The 15,414-nt window shown below is 33.6% G+C and overlaps 2 protein-coding genes across 3 annotated transcripts; one reads left to right on the top strand and one right to left on the bottom strand.

Moving 5' to 3' along the window:
- Positions 1–632: 632 nt before the first annotated feature.
- On the bottom strand, positions 633–5,732 carry LOC102621714 (probable receptor-like protein kinase At1g49730). Of its 2 annotated transcripts, XM_052432554.1 has the most exons (10): positions 5,420–5,732; positions 5,059–5,173; positions 3,732–4,283; positions 3,029–3,322; positions 2,659–2,920; positions 2,521–2,573; positions 2,127–2,194; positions 1,907–1,996; positions 1,551–1,635; positions 633–1,455 (listed from the first exon to the last, which is right to left on the bottom strand). In XM_052432554.1, exons 2-10 carry the CDS (start codon positions 5,072–5,074, stop codon positions 911–913), a joined length of 1,965 nt encoding a protein of 654 aa, XP_052288514.1. In that variant the 5' UTR covers positions 5,075–5,173; positions 5,420–5,732; the 3' UTR covers positions 633–910. The 2 variants fall into 2 exon arrangements, with proteins under 2 accessions (XP_052288514.1, XP_006487054.2); XM_006486991.4 differs by lacking the exon at positions 5,059–5,173.
- Positions 5,733–12,143: 6,411 nt separating this feature from the next.
- On the top strand, positions 12,144–15,262 carry LOC102621424 (PI-PLC X domain-containing protein At5g67130-like). Its single transcript, XM_006486990.3, has 9 exons — positions 12,144–12,296; positions 12,379–12,444; positions 12,545–12,667; positions 12,798–12,935; positions 13,868–13,966; positions 14,088–14,391; positions 14,473–14,696; positions 14,783–14,869; positions 15,009–15,262. Exons 1-9 carry the CDS (start codon positions 12,291–12,293, stop codon positions 15,168–15,170), a joined length of 1,209 nt encoding a protein of 402 aa, XP_006487053.2. The 5' UTR covers positions 12,144–12,290; the 3' UTR covers positions 15,171–15,262.
- The last annotated feature ends 152 nt before the right edge of the window (positions 15,263–15,414 follow it).

Here is a 15,414-nt window from a genome sequence, read left to right as displayed (position 1 = left end):
GACCCCCACGATTACGTCACTACCAAAACCAGCAGCTGACCATAACCTTGCGTGTTTCTTCAGGCCAAGAAATTTTGGGGTTTGGGTGGTGTGGAGGTGACCAAAAGTTTCGAGGTACGTGGCCCTCATCACCTGGCATTTCCTGGAGTTGCTCGAGGTGGGTCTAGGACAAGTTGAACAACAGAGCACTGAAGCCATCCATTACAAGTCTAGAGGTGTAAAGATGGGTTGGGGTATCGCCATCAGGTGACGAGAGGGATGAAAGTGTGGACATGTACCAGTGATGAATGGTGGAGAAGGGAGCTGGCATTGCTGACTTGTCCATGTGGACAATGTATGTTTTACTATTTCCTGACATGGACAAAGAGGTGGCAAGCGATACAAAGAGAGAGATAGAGAGGATCATCAACATGGAAGGTGTGAAATTTCCCATGATTTTTGGTCACCAACTTAAGGTGGTATGGTAAAAAATCTAACAGCATCTTGCTTACCGGTAGAATCTTACATTGGGACCATCAAAATTCTGCTTCAGTACTAAACAATTGGAGATCAAAACAAGGAAAGGAACGTCTTCATAAAGAACAAGGCAAATATATGCTAAGTTACAATTTGAGGATGATTTCTATGAAGAATAAATGGCAATCCTTAATCGCTGATGCTAGTTAGCATCAAGGCAATTTTTTTTTTATTAAGTGACTCAAAATTAGTCCCAGTGAGTATCATGATGTCTACCACTTGAACAGGTGAAAAAATATATATATTAATGCCTCAATTTCCAAAAGTTCAAGAAAGCATAACCAAAAACATGTGAGACAGCTATGCTTATATTCTTTTCTGCCCTGGAGCAATAACCTAGAAAAGCTCTATAATAGGAACATTTTTGCTCCATGACCGTAAAACTTGATTGACCTCAGAGCGAGAGCAAATTAGGAGGAGATTGAGGAGAGCCATTTTCGAGTAAAAAGCTTCGACTACAATATGACCTGGATGTACTTGACGAAGAGGCAAGATATCTACCATCACCACTATAAAAAGTCGGGTCACTCCTATGTGCTTTCCGTTGACTTGTTCTTGGCCTCCCATCAGTTTCTTCATACTCTTCATCTTCCACAGCTTGTACAAACCCACTATGCATTGGGTCTGAACTCTCATACAAAATCCTCAGGACCTGTTTAATTGAAGGCCTAGCCTGACCTTCTCTCTGGGTGCACCATCTCACAATAGTGACAATCGTTCGAAGCTGTTCCATATCAAAGGAGTCCTTGATACGAGGATCCACTAGCTCAGCTAGTCTAGATTCTGAGGCCATGCACACTTGGGCAGATTCTACCAAATTCTTGCCATCTTGAACTGCTCTTCTTGCAGTCACAATCTCCAGCAATACCACTCCGTAGCTGTATACATCGCTTTTCTCAGTGAGCTCTTGAGTAACCACGTATTCAGGATCCATATAACCTGAAAGCCCCTAAATTTCAGATGTCTTTGGCGCCGAAAAGGAAACAGACCATTAAAATTCCAGAATATTTATTCAATTTTTCTTATGGCCTAACCTGGAGTTCCCCGTATATCAGTATTTACTGGTTCAAAGCAAATAGAACCATCTTTTGAAGCATGTGCAAGGCCAAAATCTGCAAGCTGGAAGAGAAAAGGAAATATTTCAAGGATTCAAGCATCAGCTGTGAATCCACTAGTGCAGGAAGAGAGTACTTTGAACTTTTAATATCAACTTGTTTCTTCTCACTGAATTCTAGAAAGTTCAAGAAAATATAAGTCATGCATTTCAAAGTTACAATTTCATCTGAGCTCCAAGGAGAAAACCACACAAGTAGTCGTTAAATGCAACTACCGACAAAAGGAGATAATCTCAGATTACACAGATCAATGAGCATTTCTATCAGAAAATTACCTTGGCAACAAAATTCTCATCCAATAAAATGTTGCTGGACTTGATATCTCTGTGGCATAAAGGTGGATCACAATAAAAATGGAGGTACTCCTGCACATAAAAGACTTAAATGGGTAAGCGAAGCTAATTCTGCAAGAAATATTTCAATCATAAATAAAGTGGGAAATTCATGAAGTTGAACCAGTCAGCTCCATGGATGAGCATAATTCTACATATTTACCAAAGCATTAGCCACATCAATGGCAATTTGGATTCTTGTCTGCCAGCTCAGAGGTGTTCTTCCAGGGGCTGCCAAAAAAATGACGTCAAAAATATTCAGAAAATGCAGCAATCAAATAAAGGAGCTTCAAGAAAGCAGAGAATGGTCATTTTGATTATTGTCTTCTGTAGACATATCAACTGAGTGATACCCAGCAGATAATGCCTGCATTGAGTCCAAATGGTACCCAAGCCAGCCAGCGTGTTTAGCATGCATAGTTGCCTTTGGAATTTTAAAGTACAACTTACCAAGACCTCACCATATTTCAAAACCAACCCCCTCTTCAATTCCAACCAAAAAAAAAATGTAAAAACCAGAAAAGATTATCTAATTGAGGAGTGGAGACGCAGCATACAGTGAAGGTGGTCCTTTAAGCTTCCATTTGCCATATACTCGTACATGAGAAACCTGCTATGAAACAAGAGAAAGTATCTGATGGTGCTGATACATGAAGTCGATCACAAATGCAGACATGTGTGCATAAATGAAGTACCTCTCACGTTTTTCAATGCAAAAGCCCCTTAGGGCTACTAGATGACGATGATGCAATCTAGCAAGAAGCTCTATTTCTCTGCAGAAATCACCCTCCCCTTGCTCTGAAATTTTGTCCATCCGCTTCACTGCTATTAGAGAGCCATCACTGAACTGAGCTTTGTAGACAGTACCAAATCCCCCTTGTCCAATGATGGTGCTAAAATTGTCAGTTGCCTTCTTTGTCTCCTTGTAACTGAATTTTTGGAACATTGGCGAAGGACCTGCACTTCATCAACCCCACCATCCCCAGAACACCCCAGGGAAATAAATGTTCAGAATAATACCAGCGTTAGAAGGGAAGATGACTGTGGAAGGTATCACAAACAAACCTTCTTGAAATTTTCTTAGAGACCGAGGAGGAGGGAAGGGTTTCAGAGAGGTTTTATCCAGATTCTCAGGATCCTCCAGCCCTCTGCTTTTCCGACGGATAAGAATTATTAAAACCATCAACAATATAACAGCAACAGCTGTAACTGCAATGCCTATGCCAGGAATAAGTGTCAGATGATATGGATGGTGGTTTTCATTTTGAGGTACGGCCAACATGTGTTGGCTTGGGCTCACAGCAACCAATGGACTTGGTGATGCCTTGGGGGCCAGCATAGATGATGATGGTTCTGAAACTGTCATTTCCAATTTCCATAAACTTATTAACCAAATGATTAAATACAGGAATGAAAAGATCGAGAAACAAATTTACTAATAAAAATAAAATCTACCATCGCATGACAAACACAATTTTATAAGGAAAAGAAGTGATGATAAACATTCTTCCAGCTTATATGTGTAGAATGTCCTTTAATATGTCATAACTGATAAGAGAAGTACTGATTTCACATAACTGATAGGCAGACATCTCCTAGAAGACGGAATAAGATTTTTTATGCAGGGATTCCAAGCACCAGATATCAAAAATTGACTCTGACAATAACCCAAAATTAAAAGAAGGGAAACAAAGATAATTTGAAGAACACATGCATACCACTTCATCAGATATTAAAATTCCTCACTTTCTTTCAAAATTATGCAAACCTGGAGGAATGTTAAGCCTTCGAACTTGAAAAAAACAGCTTGCGATCTCAATGGCTGACACATTATCAAGTTGGCTCGCAAGTGCAGCAAAAGTTGCATCACGGCAAGTACTCAATGTCATGTTATCTTCTGCTCCAACCACATGATGGAGGTATAACATGCCAGCATTTATACACTTCCTGCAATCAGTTTCCCTTGAAAGTGGTAGTTTGCAATTTTCTGTGACATTTGCAAATTGGGGAGACTGCAGCATCTGTGTCACAGTTGTTCGACCCCGACAGTCATAATTGACAGGAATTTTCGTCCCAAACCCACAGAAAGCTGTGGCATTTCGTGGAACGCCATACAGTTCCATAGTTTGTGATATGGAGTGGAGGCAGATGTCAGATAAATCCAAAGGAACCCCGAGGTTGCTTGTTGCATTTGCATACTGAGCAATAGAAACTGCAACAAAAGCATTGATATAGCGGCAGCACTTTCCTCTGTCATTTCTATCAGAGCACATAGAGGCCACTAGGGTGAAGTTTGATCCACTCAAATCTAGGGGGCAATCTGAAAAGAATTAAGAGCATTAATTAATAGTGAGATAACCTATTTTTGATAGTTAAGTGCCTGATATTTACGATATGAAAATGCTTTGGCCAACTCAGAGATCATTTCTCACTGTAGTCTGTGTTCAAAACCTAGTATCTATTTCTCAGACCAAGTGCGTTTTAAGGAAGAGCTTTAATTCTGAGAAAAATTCTTTAAGCAAAGATTTGCTATGGTAGGGAGAACTGGCATTTAGAAGGAATTTGGCACAGCTCGAGATCACATACTTGGACATGTTAACTAGGCAAGAGTAAATATTTAGAAATTAAACCAGTATATCATACATTAACAAGTGAAATTGGTTTAAGAAAATGTTCAAAAAAAAAAAACTCTAGGCATGGAGAAGAAAGGGAACTAGTGGACGGCAACTGGGCAAGGAACCGAAGTTAAGGAGATGATGCGCGCCAACCCTTGGTGTCATTTGTTCTTGATTAGTAAATGCAAACAGAGTGCCTCAAGTGAGGTTTTAGTGCTTTATTTCTCATTTTTCTAAAGATATAAACAGGTACCAATTTCTATCGCAGTCCTAGATACCATGTTACCATAAATTTAATCATACTCATCGAGTGCCCTTAATTTTGAAGATTTTTTCCAAAACCAAACCATCACCGGATTAAAGAAACCTTGTTTTGTTTGCATTTACCAAACGAAAAAAGAATCAAATCACACATTACAACTGGCAAAGTCAAAACTTATGCATATAATCTCAGCGCGAGTAGCATTACGAACTACCCACTGCTGCAAATAGACATATTTCACTGGGAAGATTTGTCAGTTTAAAATTTAGAACCCAATAATCCAAAGAATAGCTGTTTCCATAAAATTGCAGAAGCCAGGGAGCGATGCTCATTCTGAATGCAAAATAAAAACAAAAACAAAACAAACAAAACCAATCAATCAAGGAACAACTCAGAACCGTCCAATTACAAATCAAACCCATTTCCAAAATTTCACCTTTACCACATAACAACACCTATAAAGGAAAAAAAAAGCACAACTTGATTGAAGAAGAAATAACAACACAAAAACATATAAAAGAAAAATGAATCCTTTTTCTATTATTCAAGCAAACAGCAAGAACCCAGATATGAACTGACCTGCCACTGCTAAATGAACCTGCATTCCAAGAAATGCAAACAAACCCATCAACAAAAAGGCCTGCGTCGTAACCTCCATGGCCAAAAAATGAAGAAAGAAAATGCCTTATAGTCACAAAGAGACAAGAAACAGAGATGGGCTTGTGAGTGCAGGAACAGAACAGACGCGTGCTTAGTGTTAGAACAGAAGGGACCTTGTTGTAACAACACAGTGCTGCCGAGGCACTGACTGAGAGAGACTAATGTGCGTGTGCGGCTGTTGACTGTAGTAACATTGAAACAAACAAGTCTCTCCTTCGTTGTTTCTCGAGAGTTTCTAAAAACTAATATCTGATATAGTGCTGTGCTGCACATTTGACGACAGAATGTAGGACCCACTTTGTCACACTTTCGATTTATTGTAAGATTCTATTTCTCTTTCATATTTCAGTGACTTGGATTATTCACTGATGTGATTGGGTCGTCTATCCGGTCTTTATTAGTCCATTTTGGTAGCATGGCATCAAAATTTCTGTGATTTAAAAAACATTTTTCGTTTCAGAAAAATATTATAATATAGTATAAACTAAATTCATAACCTTTTTTTTTTAATTTGTAAAGATAACTTTTCCCAATAATATTAGTATTACAACAATACAAGAGTATTGATCTATTAATAATATTGAGATTGAACAAATTCTTTAAAGTTATAAAAGAAATATGATAATCAGTTCTCAACTTTATTTAGAGTTTAAATTTTAACTTCTTTAAATATATCAAATATTTAATTCAAATAAAAATCTCATCAAACATTTTAATGGTTGGGCTAATAGTATGGATATGTAAAATGCATCAATTTTCCTTTTGTTAAATGGGGTTTTTTTTAATGTAAAACTTTTCATATTTAAGTGAATATGAGTTAAATTATACAATCAATTTACTAAACTACGTATAAAAACAATTTTTCTTCAACTTTTACAAATGAAATTTTTAATTTTTAGTTACCTAAAAAAAGGAGAAAAAAAAAAAGAAGAAAGAAAAAGGATGGAAGGCGAGAGATTGTTTGCTATTGCACAATATGTTCTCAATTTTTTTGTCTTAACTTCTAACCAGTAGCGACATGCTTACATTTATTGACACATAAAATATCAAAAAACAAATGAAAAATAAAATTAAGAAATACAAAATGTGAAGGAGGGGAGGAATGGCCCCAAGTGGTATATAATAAGACAGGAGAAGATATAGGCCATGTAAATTTTTTTATGCTTTTTTTCTTCCAATTTGATTATCTTTATTTTAAATTTTTTCCCGTTTTAATTATTTTGTCCTACTTCAAACTAAACCCATCTTGCTTCAAAATTGGTAAATTAAGTTACAAACCGAAAATATGCAGTGGTTCATGGCTTCTTCAAGTTCCAAATCCTACAAGAATGCTTTAACATTTATAATTTTAAAAAATAAATGGGAAAAGTGTATGAGTTGATCATGAGTGTACAAACTTATTACATATTTGCAAATATTTTTAGTCACAGTTAGAAGTCATTTAATTACATTTCAGTTGGATTTATCTTTGTTCGTAAACTAGCATTAGCCACATCATTTTAATTATATGATCATTTTATATTTTCTTTGGCATGTGGAACCCAATTTTATATTTTCATCTACATAGGAAGGAATTTAAAATTTTGCTGACATATCACTTTTTATTATTTACTGTTGCAATTTTTATTATTTTATTATCAAACTATTAAAAATAACAAAATAGTTGATGCTATTTGAATCCATTAAATTTTTCGTTGCACTTTTTTGAATTAAAAATTTTATTGTGAAAATATAATCTAATCAATTACTTATATGATCTTAATTGATATGATCTTGTTTAGTCTCCCTTCATCTCTTTTGTTTTATCGGAATCTATCATAATATATGAAGTAAATATTGCATTTAATTAAAAAAAACTATTCAAAAATTAACAAATTTAGTCCTATATACTGTATTCTAAACAAAATGAAAGAATCAATACTCATCACGTAAAAATAAAAAATAAGTTTATGTACCCATTTAGATCTATTGGAATTTTTTTGGTCAAATCTCAGCAACGTAAATTCTAAATGATAATAATAAGTAAAAACTGATAATGTTATAACGAAAACTAAGAGAAAGATACAATTGATTTAGCAAAAAAGAATAAAAAAAGAAAATTTGAAAGAGATAAAAACTAGTTTAGGTTTTGACCACTATAAAATTAGAGGGAGAAAGTCACTAATCAAGGGCAATTTTGTGATTTTTTATAATTAATTAATTAAAATAATAGGTTATAATTTGATAACAAATTTAATTAAAAAAGTGGGTGTAGAAGGAAAATTAGTGAGTTTAAATATCCCCATCCTAACAGAAATTTTTACAAAAATGAGAATAAAAGTCTGTTTTATTCTTAAACTATGTAAATGCAATTTAATCATCTAAGTTTAAAACAATATAAAATTAATTATATAAAAAGAGATAATGCTCTTATCAATTGATTATTTGTATATTCAAAATAATCAATTGATAAAATACTGATTATACTAAAATTCTTGAAATAGAGTTAACGTTTTGGTGGTAAATGATAAAAGATAAAATATTAAGTCGAAAATTCAAGTACGATAAAATTTTGATACAAAAAGTGATATATCAAAAGAACATTAGGTTGATAAAATGATAATCCCATACTTAAAATAATCCAGTCTATTTTGAAATTCCAATCTTGCTTTAGTGTAAACTATACTAATCTTGTAAAGTTCGAAATTTTAATTAATATACCTGTTTATCAAATAATGCTCTCTCAATTCTATTTCTATTTTTTGCGTTAGAAAATTTTTAAGATGGGACAAGAGCTTTTGGCAGTTTAAACCCGGATGCATAGATTCAAAAATTCAATCGATAGACAACATTGACAGCTGCAACAAAATGACAAGAAGATTATAAGCTACTCCTCATCATGACGGGGCAGTACTTACAGTCCAATTTATGCAGTTGCAAATTGTTAAACTTTCACGCAAATTCATAAACAATAACAACGACAATCCATTCGCCACTTAGGCTAGTGGTCCAGTGATAAATCATTATTCTTAAAGTTAATATGATTATGGGGCAAATGATTCGAATTACCACGTATTTAAATTTTTTTAATTAATTATAATTATGTGGAGATTGTTTATAATATCTTTTTTTCTTGTGAAATATAAGTGAAATAAAGATATCTTTCTTTATAAGGGGTATTTGACTGTACATATATTTCATAGGATAAAAATATAATAATGACATCCCTCTCTATGAGAGATATTTGGTTGAATATATATTTCATAGAATAAAAATGTAATAATATAAATCTCAAGTATATATTTGATACATTCCTCTTTTATAAAAAATATTTAACTGAACATATATTTTATAAAATAAAAATATAATAATATAAATGTAAGGTATATATATATATATGATTAACCTGATGATTAATCCGTTTAAAAACAACAACAACAATCCATTCAAATGGACAAAGATTTCAGGCGTAATTTTCAAGGATTTAAAAAAAAAAAAAGTGCCTAAAAATTTCTGACATAAAAGTATCATTAAATATTGTCCTTATTAGTTGGCTTTATTCTTAACGATAAAGACACACCACTTTTGCTTCACAGTTCACAGATTATAAAGCACCGGGAGGGGGGGGCTGGGGCTACTATTGCAATCTAAAATTGAAGGTCTACACCCCCATATACATTATATAAATCACATGTCAACATCTATATCAATTTTTTTTTTTGTCAATTATTGGTCAGATACTCTTTTACCTTTGAAAATTATAAGGTTACCCCGTGAGGAGTTAGCCGCACCCATGAATATGATATAATTACTACCGTTGTTGCTTTAGGTTCGCTCACATCGCCACTTCGGCCTTGGTCGGAGTGGTGGGCTGCTGTCCTCACAAGCATTGTGAGGGCAGCGGTTCAAGCCCCCACAAAAGCATTTGTGGGGGCTAACGTGCTTATTTGTTTAATATTTCAAAAATTTCCTCTTCCTCGTGCAATACGAATGGAGTATGGACATCCCTCTTCTGTAAGGGATTATTTGTCTGGGCATGTACTTCACAGAATTTAATGTAATAATATAAGTCCCAATCATGTATTTCTTATTATAAATATCAGTGTAATATATCTGCTATAATAGCAGTTGTAACTATCTGTGTAATGCAGTAATATGATGATTAATCAGTATTAAAAAAAAAAGGTTCGCTCCCGTCAATAGTGTACTTGAAAATTTCACAATATATATTTTGGGAACACTCTATTCTATTGCACAATATATATTTACTCTCATTGAAGACTGATAGTACAATCATATATATAGTACAATTTATTGCACAATTTATAGCCTGAAATGATTCCTTTAAATGAGTTTTAGTAAGTTAGATAGGGTCGAAAGTGGAGTACTAATTATGATGTACAATCATAAAAATAAATATTAAATATGCACTTACTGTTATAATATGACGGTCATCATTAATGCTCTGTAGTAAAGCTTATCCAACTTAGTCAGTGCCTCTTTAAATTTATACCAATATAAATAAAAAGAGATAACTATAGTTTTCGATTAAGTAAAAGCTTGTTTAATCCCCTTACTTTGGGCTTAATGCATATTTAGTTCCTATAGTTTTAAAAACACCTTAAAATATCCCTTGCATTAAACTATTGACACCCTTACCTTTACTTTTTTTTTTAACTTGTTTATACAATGTTACCCTATAATAATAATGTTTTACTTTTGGACATTAATAAAAGAAAAAATTAAATTACTAATCTAATCCAAAAATAAAAGAGAAACAAATATATATATTAATTTTTTTTTGGAAGCTTACTAAGTCCAAAAAATAATATTGTTAAAAAAATAATTTTTTTGGATGTTAATAAAAAAATTAATATATTAAATCCTCAACAGAATGTTTTACAAAAATCAATATATTTTCTTTTTGTTTATATTTTATTTTTTTGGTAATTTTTTTCTAATGCCCAAAAAAAGACATTAAGAAAAAGAAACATTATTATAAGAAGATAATATTGTAAAAATAAATTAAAAGAAAAAATATCAATAATTTATAATATGTTAAATTATATATAGATTAAATGAGTTTTTATTCTTTTGAAACTATTGGATAGTTTCGCAATTATTAGCATTCAATTAGCTAGTGAGAAATGTGTTTTCTTTTCCCTTTTTTTTTAATGTGTGTATATATTATGCTTTTACATATTTAGCTTTTTTTTTTTTTTTACTATTTATTTATTAAGCAGATTGTACCTTCCGAGCAATATATTATTATTCAGCAGTTGAAGTAGTAATAATGGATGGGCAGTTGAAAGCAGGATTCTGAAACGAGCCATGGGCTGACATTAGTGGCTATACGTGCCATCAAATCGAATGATCCTTTTAAGCAAATGGATTTGGGCATTTGGCAATACATTAGTTATCTTATTATATATAATATTTATCCTTAATTATACCTATCAGATTATCAAAATACAAATCGAAAAGAGTCCTGCTTTTAGAACAAGTTTATTTGCGTGGGATAATGATTCCAAACTAGAGATTTTCAATGTCATTTTCTCAATCTACGTATGAATGTATAAAGTTTCTTCAGAATTTGCCTCAAATTCTGAAGAAAAAGAAATGATAAAAAGTCGGAATGTGCTTAAAAGCGTTCGTATAACTCTTTGTTTTGGACATTAAGCTAATGCGACTGATGAACAAAAAGCACGAGCTCACGGGATGACTGGTCTAAACTCCTAAGAAAAATAAAGCTTATGTTATTATTGTTATTAGTTGTTGAAAATTATGTTTTAAATTATATTGATAATCACAATAAAAATATAGTAAGATTTACTTAAATAGTTTTATTTAATCATTCTCAAGAGTAAGCCCCCTCATTTTTTTTTTTAAAATACAGACACGTTGTTAAATTACGCAGCTTAATAAAATTAATTTTTAATATACTGACTCTATTAAATCATACAGTTTAACAATGTGTCCACGTATAAAAAAATAAAAATATTTACACTAGAGAAATACGGTAGTTTTATTATAATATAACTCAAATATCCGGTTCAAAACATTTTAGATTCGCTATTGAAAAATCTAAAAGTATCTTCCAATTCGGATGCCTAATTCAAAACACTGAAAACAAGCCGATTCGGCTTTAAGAAAAATCTAAGAGAGGACTCGAAATCCCTACTCAACATACGTGGGAAACAAAACCCAACTATAGGGAGTTCCCATGAAGCTATTACGTTTGTGTAACAAAAACTATTTCTTTTACCAAATAAGATACGCCAAGGAATTATTAAATTAATTATACATCAAACGTAACGCATTTCTTTTTTCTTTTACAAGATGACTTTCTTTGATAGTGACCCCAAAAAAACACAAAAGTCTATACGATATTCAAAATAACTTGCTTGTTATGGCAAGTAAATTTCGCAGATTAGTTTCCTTCCAACTCTTTCAAGAATTAAACACATTATATTCGGCCATAAATCTAATGCAAGACAAGACTTCCAAGCAATAAACTTTTGCTATGTCATTGTGTGCTCTTAGGAATATATATATATATATATATATATATATTAGTATAATCTCATGAGAGAAGAAAATTTTATAGTATAACCTCATGAAACTTTTATTTTGTATGTGAAAACAATTTTATTTCATAAAACAACAAACAAATGGAAGTTTCTTTTAAAAAAAAAAAAAAAAAAAAAAACTCACCTATAAATATACCCATGATATGACAAGATACATTTATATCCTTAATAGGAGGAGTTGCAGTTATATTGTCAATCCACAACAACAAACCTAATCAACAATGCAGGCAAGTCACAACTCATCATCAATCTTCTTTCTACCCAAACATACTTTTAATACTCTCTTTAACACATTTTAATCACTTGCAGAAACTCATATGTGTTCTCACTGCAACAACTCTACTGTTCTTCTTCAGCCTTTCCTCTGCTCTCAAGGTAATTAATCAAGAATCACCAACTTTGCGTACAGTTTTATCAGTTTCTCTTTTCTGGGGGGGTTGGTGTGTGATTGTGGAATGATTGAGATTTGAAACAGGAGGGACAAACATGTGTAGCAGACAGCAGCTGTGACAATGGCTTACACTGTGAAACTTGTGTGGCTAATAAAAATTTTCGGCCAAGATGCACCAGAATCCACCCCGTGGATCCCATTTCAAAGGTTTAATTATCATAACCATATATACGTATACGCACATGTAGATATTTCAATAACTATGCACAAATCTGCATGTAATACGAGCGTCTGCACCAACTGAGAATGACTCTGTACTGATACTTATGTTGTTTAGGTGAAGGGACTGCCGTTTAATCGGTATTCATGGCTGACGACTCATAATTCATTTGCAAAACTAAGAGCCAAGTCGCCAATTGGATCTGTGATTATTGCTCCAGAATGTCAGCAGGACTCCATTACCAGCCAGCTCAACGTACGTCGTTCTTCATTTCACTCTTCTTCTCTGCTCTGATTCATAAATATTTGATACTGAAAATTGAAAAATTGAGGCGGTCTGGCGATGAGTACTGTTGGTATTTGTTAAGACACATTAATCGTGTTTTGGTATCTCATCTTAATGTTTAGGTTGCCTTGTTAAATCTTATCCGTATGGGGGATAAGACCGGTATGCCCATGGTGCTTTTAGTCTTTTTGAGTACAATAATTCCACCTCGTAGCTGAAAGTATAATAGCACCCAGAAGCATTTCTTGACTCTTTGAGTCAAGTGAAATAATATTTGTTAACTACTCCTATCTGCTAGAATATTATTTTTGGCCATGGCGTTTGGAAACACTTTTCACCCACTCTTGGTTGATCAAAATGGAATGTGTTAGAGGTGCATTGAGACTTTTATACTACCTGGTCTGCACATATTTTCTAATTGGAAATCTGTTCTTTAGCAAATGTGGTGAATGGTAATAGTGGAGTTCTGATGCAAGCCTCTGCCAATTCATGTAGAAAAGTCTCCTCTTAGTGGAAATAATTTAATAAAATTTGGCATTGCAGATTAAAATATTAATCTTGGCTTATAAAGCACTGCCAGCATGCTTTGTTTATAATATAAGCATCACATTCTTGTTCATTTCTTTACCAATAATGATAATTCTATAGGAGCTTTCTAACAATGCAACCCCATTCTGTTTTGCTTTCAGCAAATACTCTCTGAGAAAAAAAAATTATAATAAAAAGAGAAATAAGATTTTCTAACATCAAACAAGTGAAACAATCGAGCAGTACTTTTATCGCATTGGTTAGGCAATGGCAGAATGGACAGACATCATAACAAATTTTGGTTGATTAATTTGTTCTTTGATCCTCTGTTATTTTATAATAAACTCAGTTCAAAATTTTTTTCTCTCTTGCAGAATGGTGTTAGAGGTTTAATGCTCGATACATATGACTTCATGAATGATATATGGTTGTGCCACTCCTTTGGTGGGAAATGCTATAACTTTACCGCTTTTGTAAGTGAAAAGGACTCTTGCAACTTCATTAGTTTTTTCAGAATATCAAAAAATTGAGATAAAATTTTCATGCTTTCATTTCCAGAATGCAATTGCTTAATTAATAATCTGAAATTTTCAGCAACCTGCTATTAATGTTTTGAAAGAGGTTCAAGCATTTCTTGAAGCCAACCCAACAGAAATTGTCACCATTATCATTGAGGATTATGTCACATCTCCAAATGGCCTGACTAATGTATTCAATGCTGCTGGCCTGAAAAAATACTGGTTTCCAGTATCTCGCATGCCCAAAAATGGTGAAAATTGGCCAACGATTGATGACATGATCCAGAAGAATCAGCGGTTAGTGGTTTTTACTTCCAAATCAGCTAAGGAAGCGTCGGAAGGGATTGCATATCAGTGGAGATACATGGTTGAAAACCAATGTGAGTCCTACTAATAATATTCCCACTTTGAAAGACCAATTGGACTAAAAAGAATCTTATAGGAGTGTGATGATATTACAGATGGGAATGGCGGAATGAAAGATGGTTCGTGTCCAAACCGCGCAGAATCATCCCCTATGAACACAAAATCAAAGCCATTGGTTTTAGTGAATTACTTTCCTGATACACCCAATTTTGCCGAAGCTTGCAAGCATAACTCAGCTCCATTAGCTAGCATGGTGAACACTTGTTACGAAGCTGCAGGCAAAAGATGGCCTAATTTCATCGCAGTTAACTATTACAAGGTATGCACTGCATAAAGAGTCTTTTGGGCTGAAGCAACACAGTGAATGACGAAACATTGCTGAACTATTTCTATGTGAAATTTCAGAGAAGTGATGGTGGGGGAGCCCCGGAAACCGTGGACGTGGCCAACGGTCGTTTGGTTTGCGGGTGTGGAAACATTGCCTATTGCAAGGTTAGCAACTTCTAGGTCAACCTTTCTTATCCAATCTTTCATTTGCTCCATGTATTACTATACTCATTCCATTATTGCATTTACTTTTCTAGTATAATTTGTGCAATGAATGTAAGAAGTAGGAGAATTTTGCTTGCAGGCGAATATGACTTATGGAGCATGCGATCCGCCAGAGCCTGGTGTCACCCCGGCTTCACCAGCACATCAACCCAACTTTGCATTTTCAAGTAGAAAATCAGTTCAAGTATGGACACGGTGGTTGCTTTGTGCAGCCCTGGGGACAATTCTTTGGACATTGTAAATCAGTTGTGGTTTTAGTGCTCCTTAAAACAAACTCGAGGTGTTTTGCCATTTTAACCAATAGATAAGTTTTGTGGGATGGTCTGAAAGAAACACGTGATTTCTGAATTGTGTCATCTTTTATGCATTCAAGAACAACTACTAAATAACTCCCCTCACTGATAATATATAAGTATGTATTCGTATATCTTAGGATTGTGAAAGGAAAAAAAAACTATGGTTATGGACTGACAATATTATTTATT

Source organism: Citrus sinensis, chromosome 8, assembly GCF_022201045.2.
Source record: "Citrus sinensis cultivar Valencia sweet orange chromosome 8, DVS_A1.0, whole genome shotgun sequence".
Taxonomy (NCBI): Eukaryota; Viridiplantae; Streptophyta; class Magnoliopsida; order Sapindales; family Rutaceae; genus Citrus; species Citrus sinensis.
The sequence above is the reverse complement of the archived record's forward strand: the minus strand, read 5'-3'. Positions and strand labels throughout refer to the sequence as shown.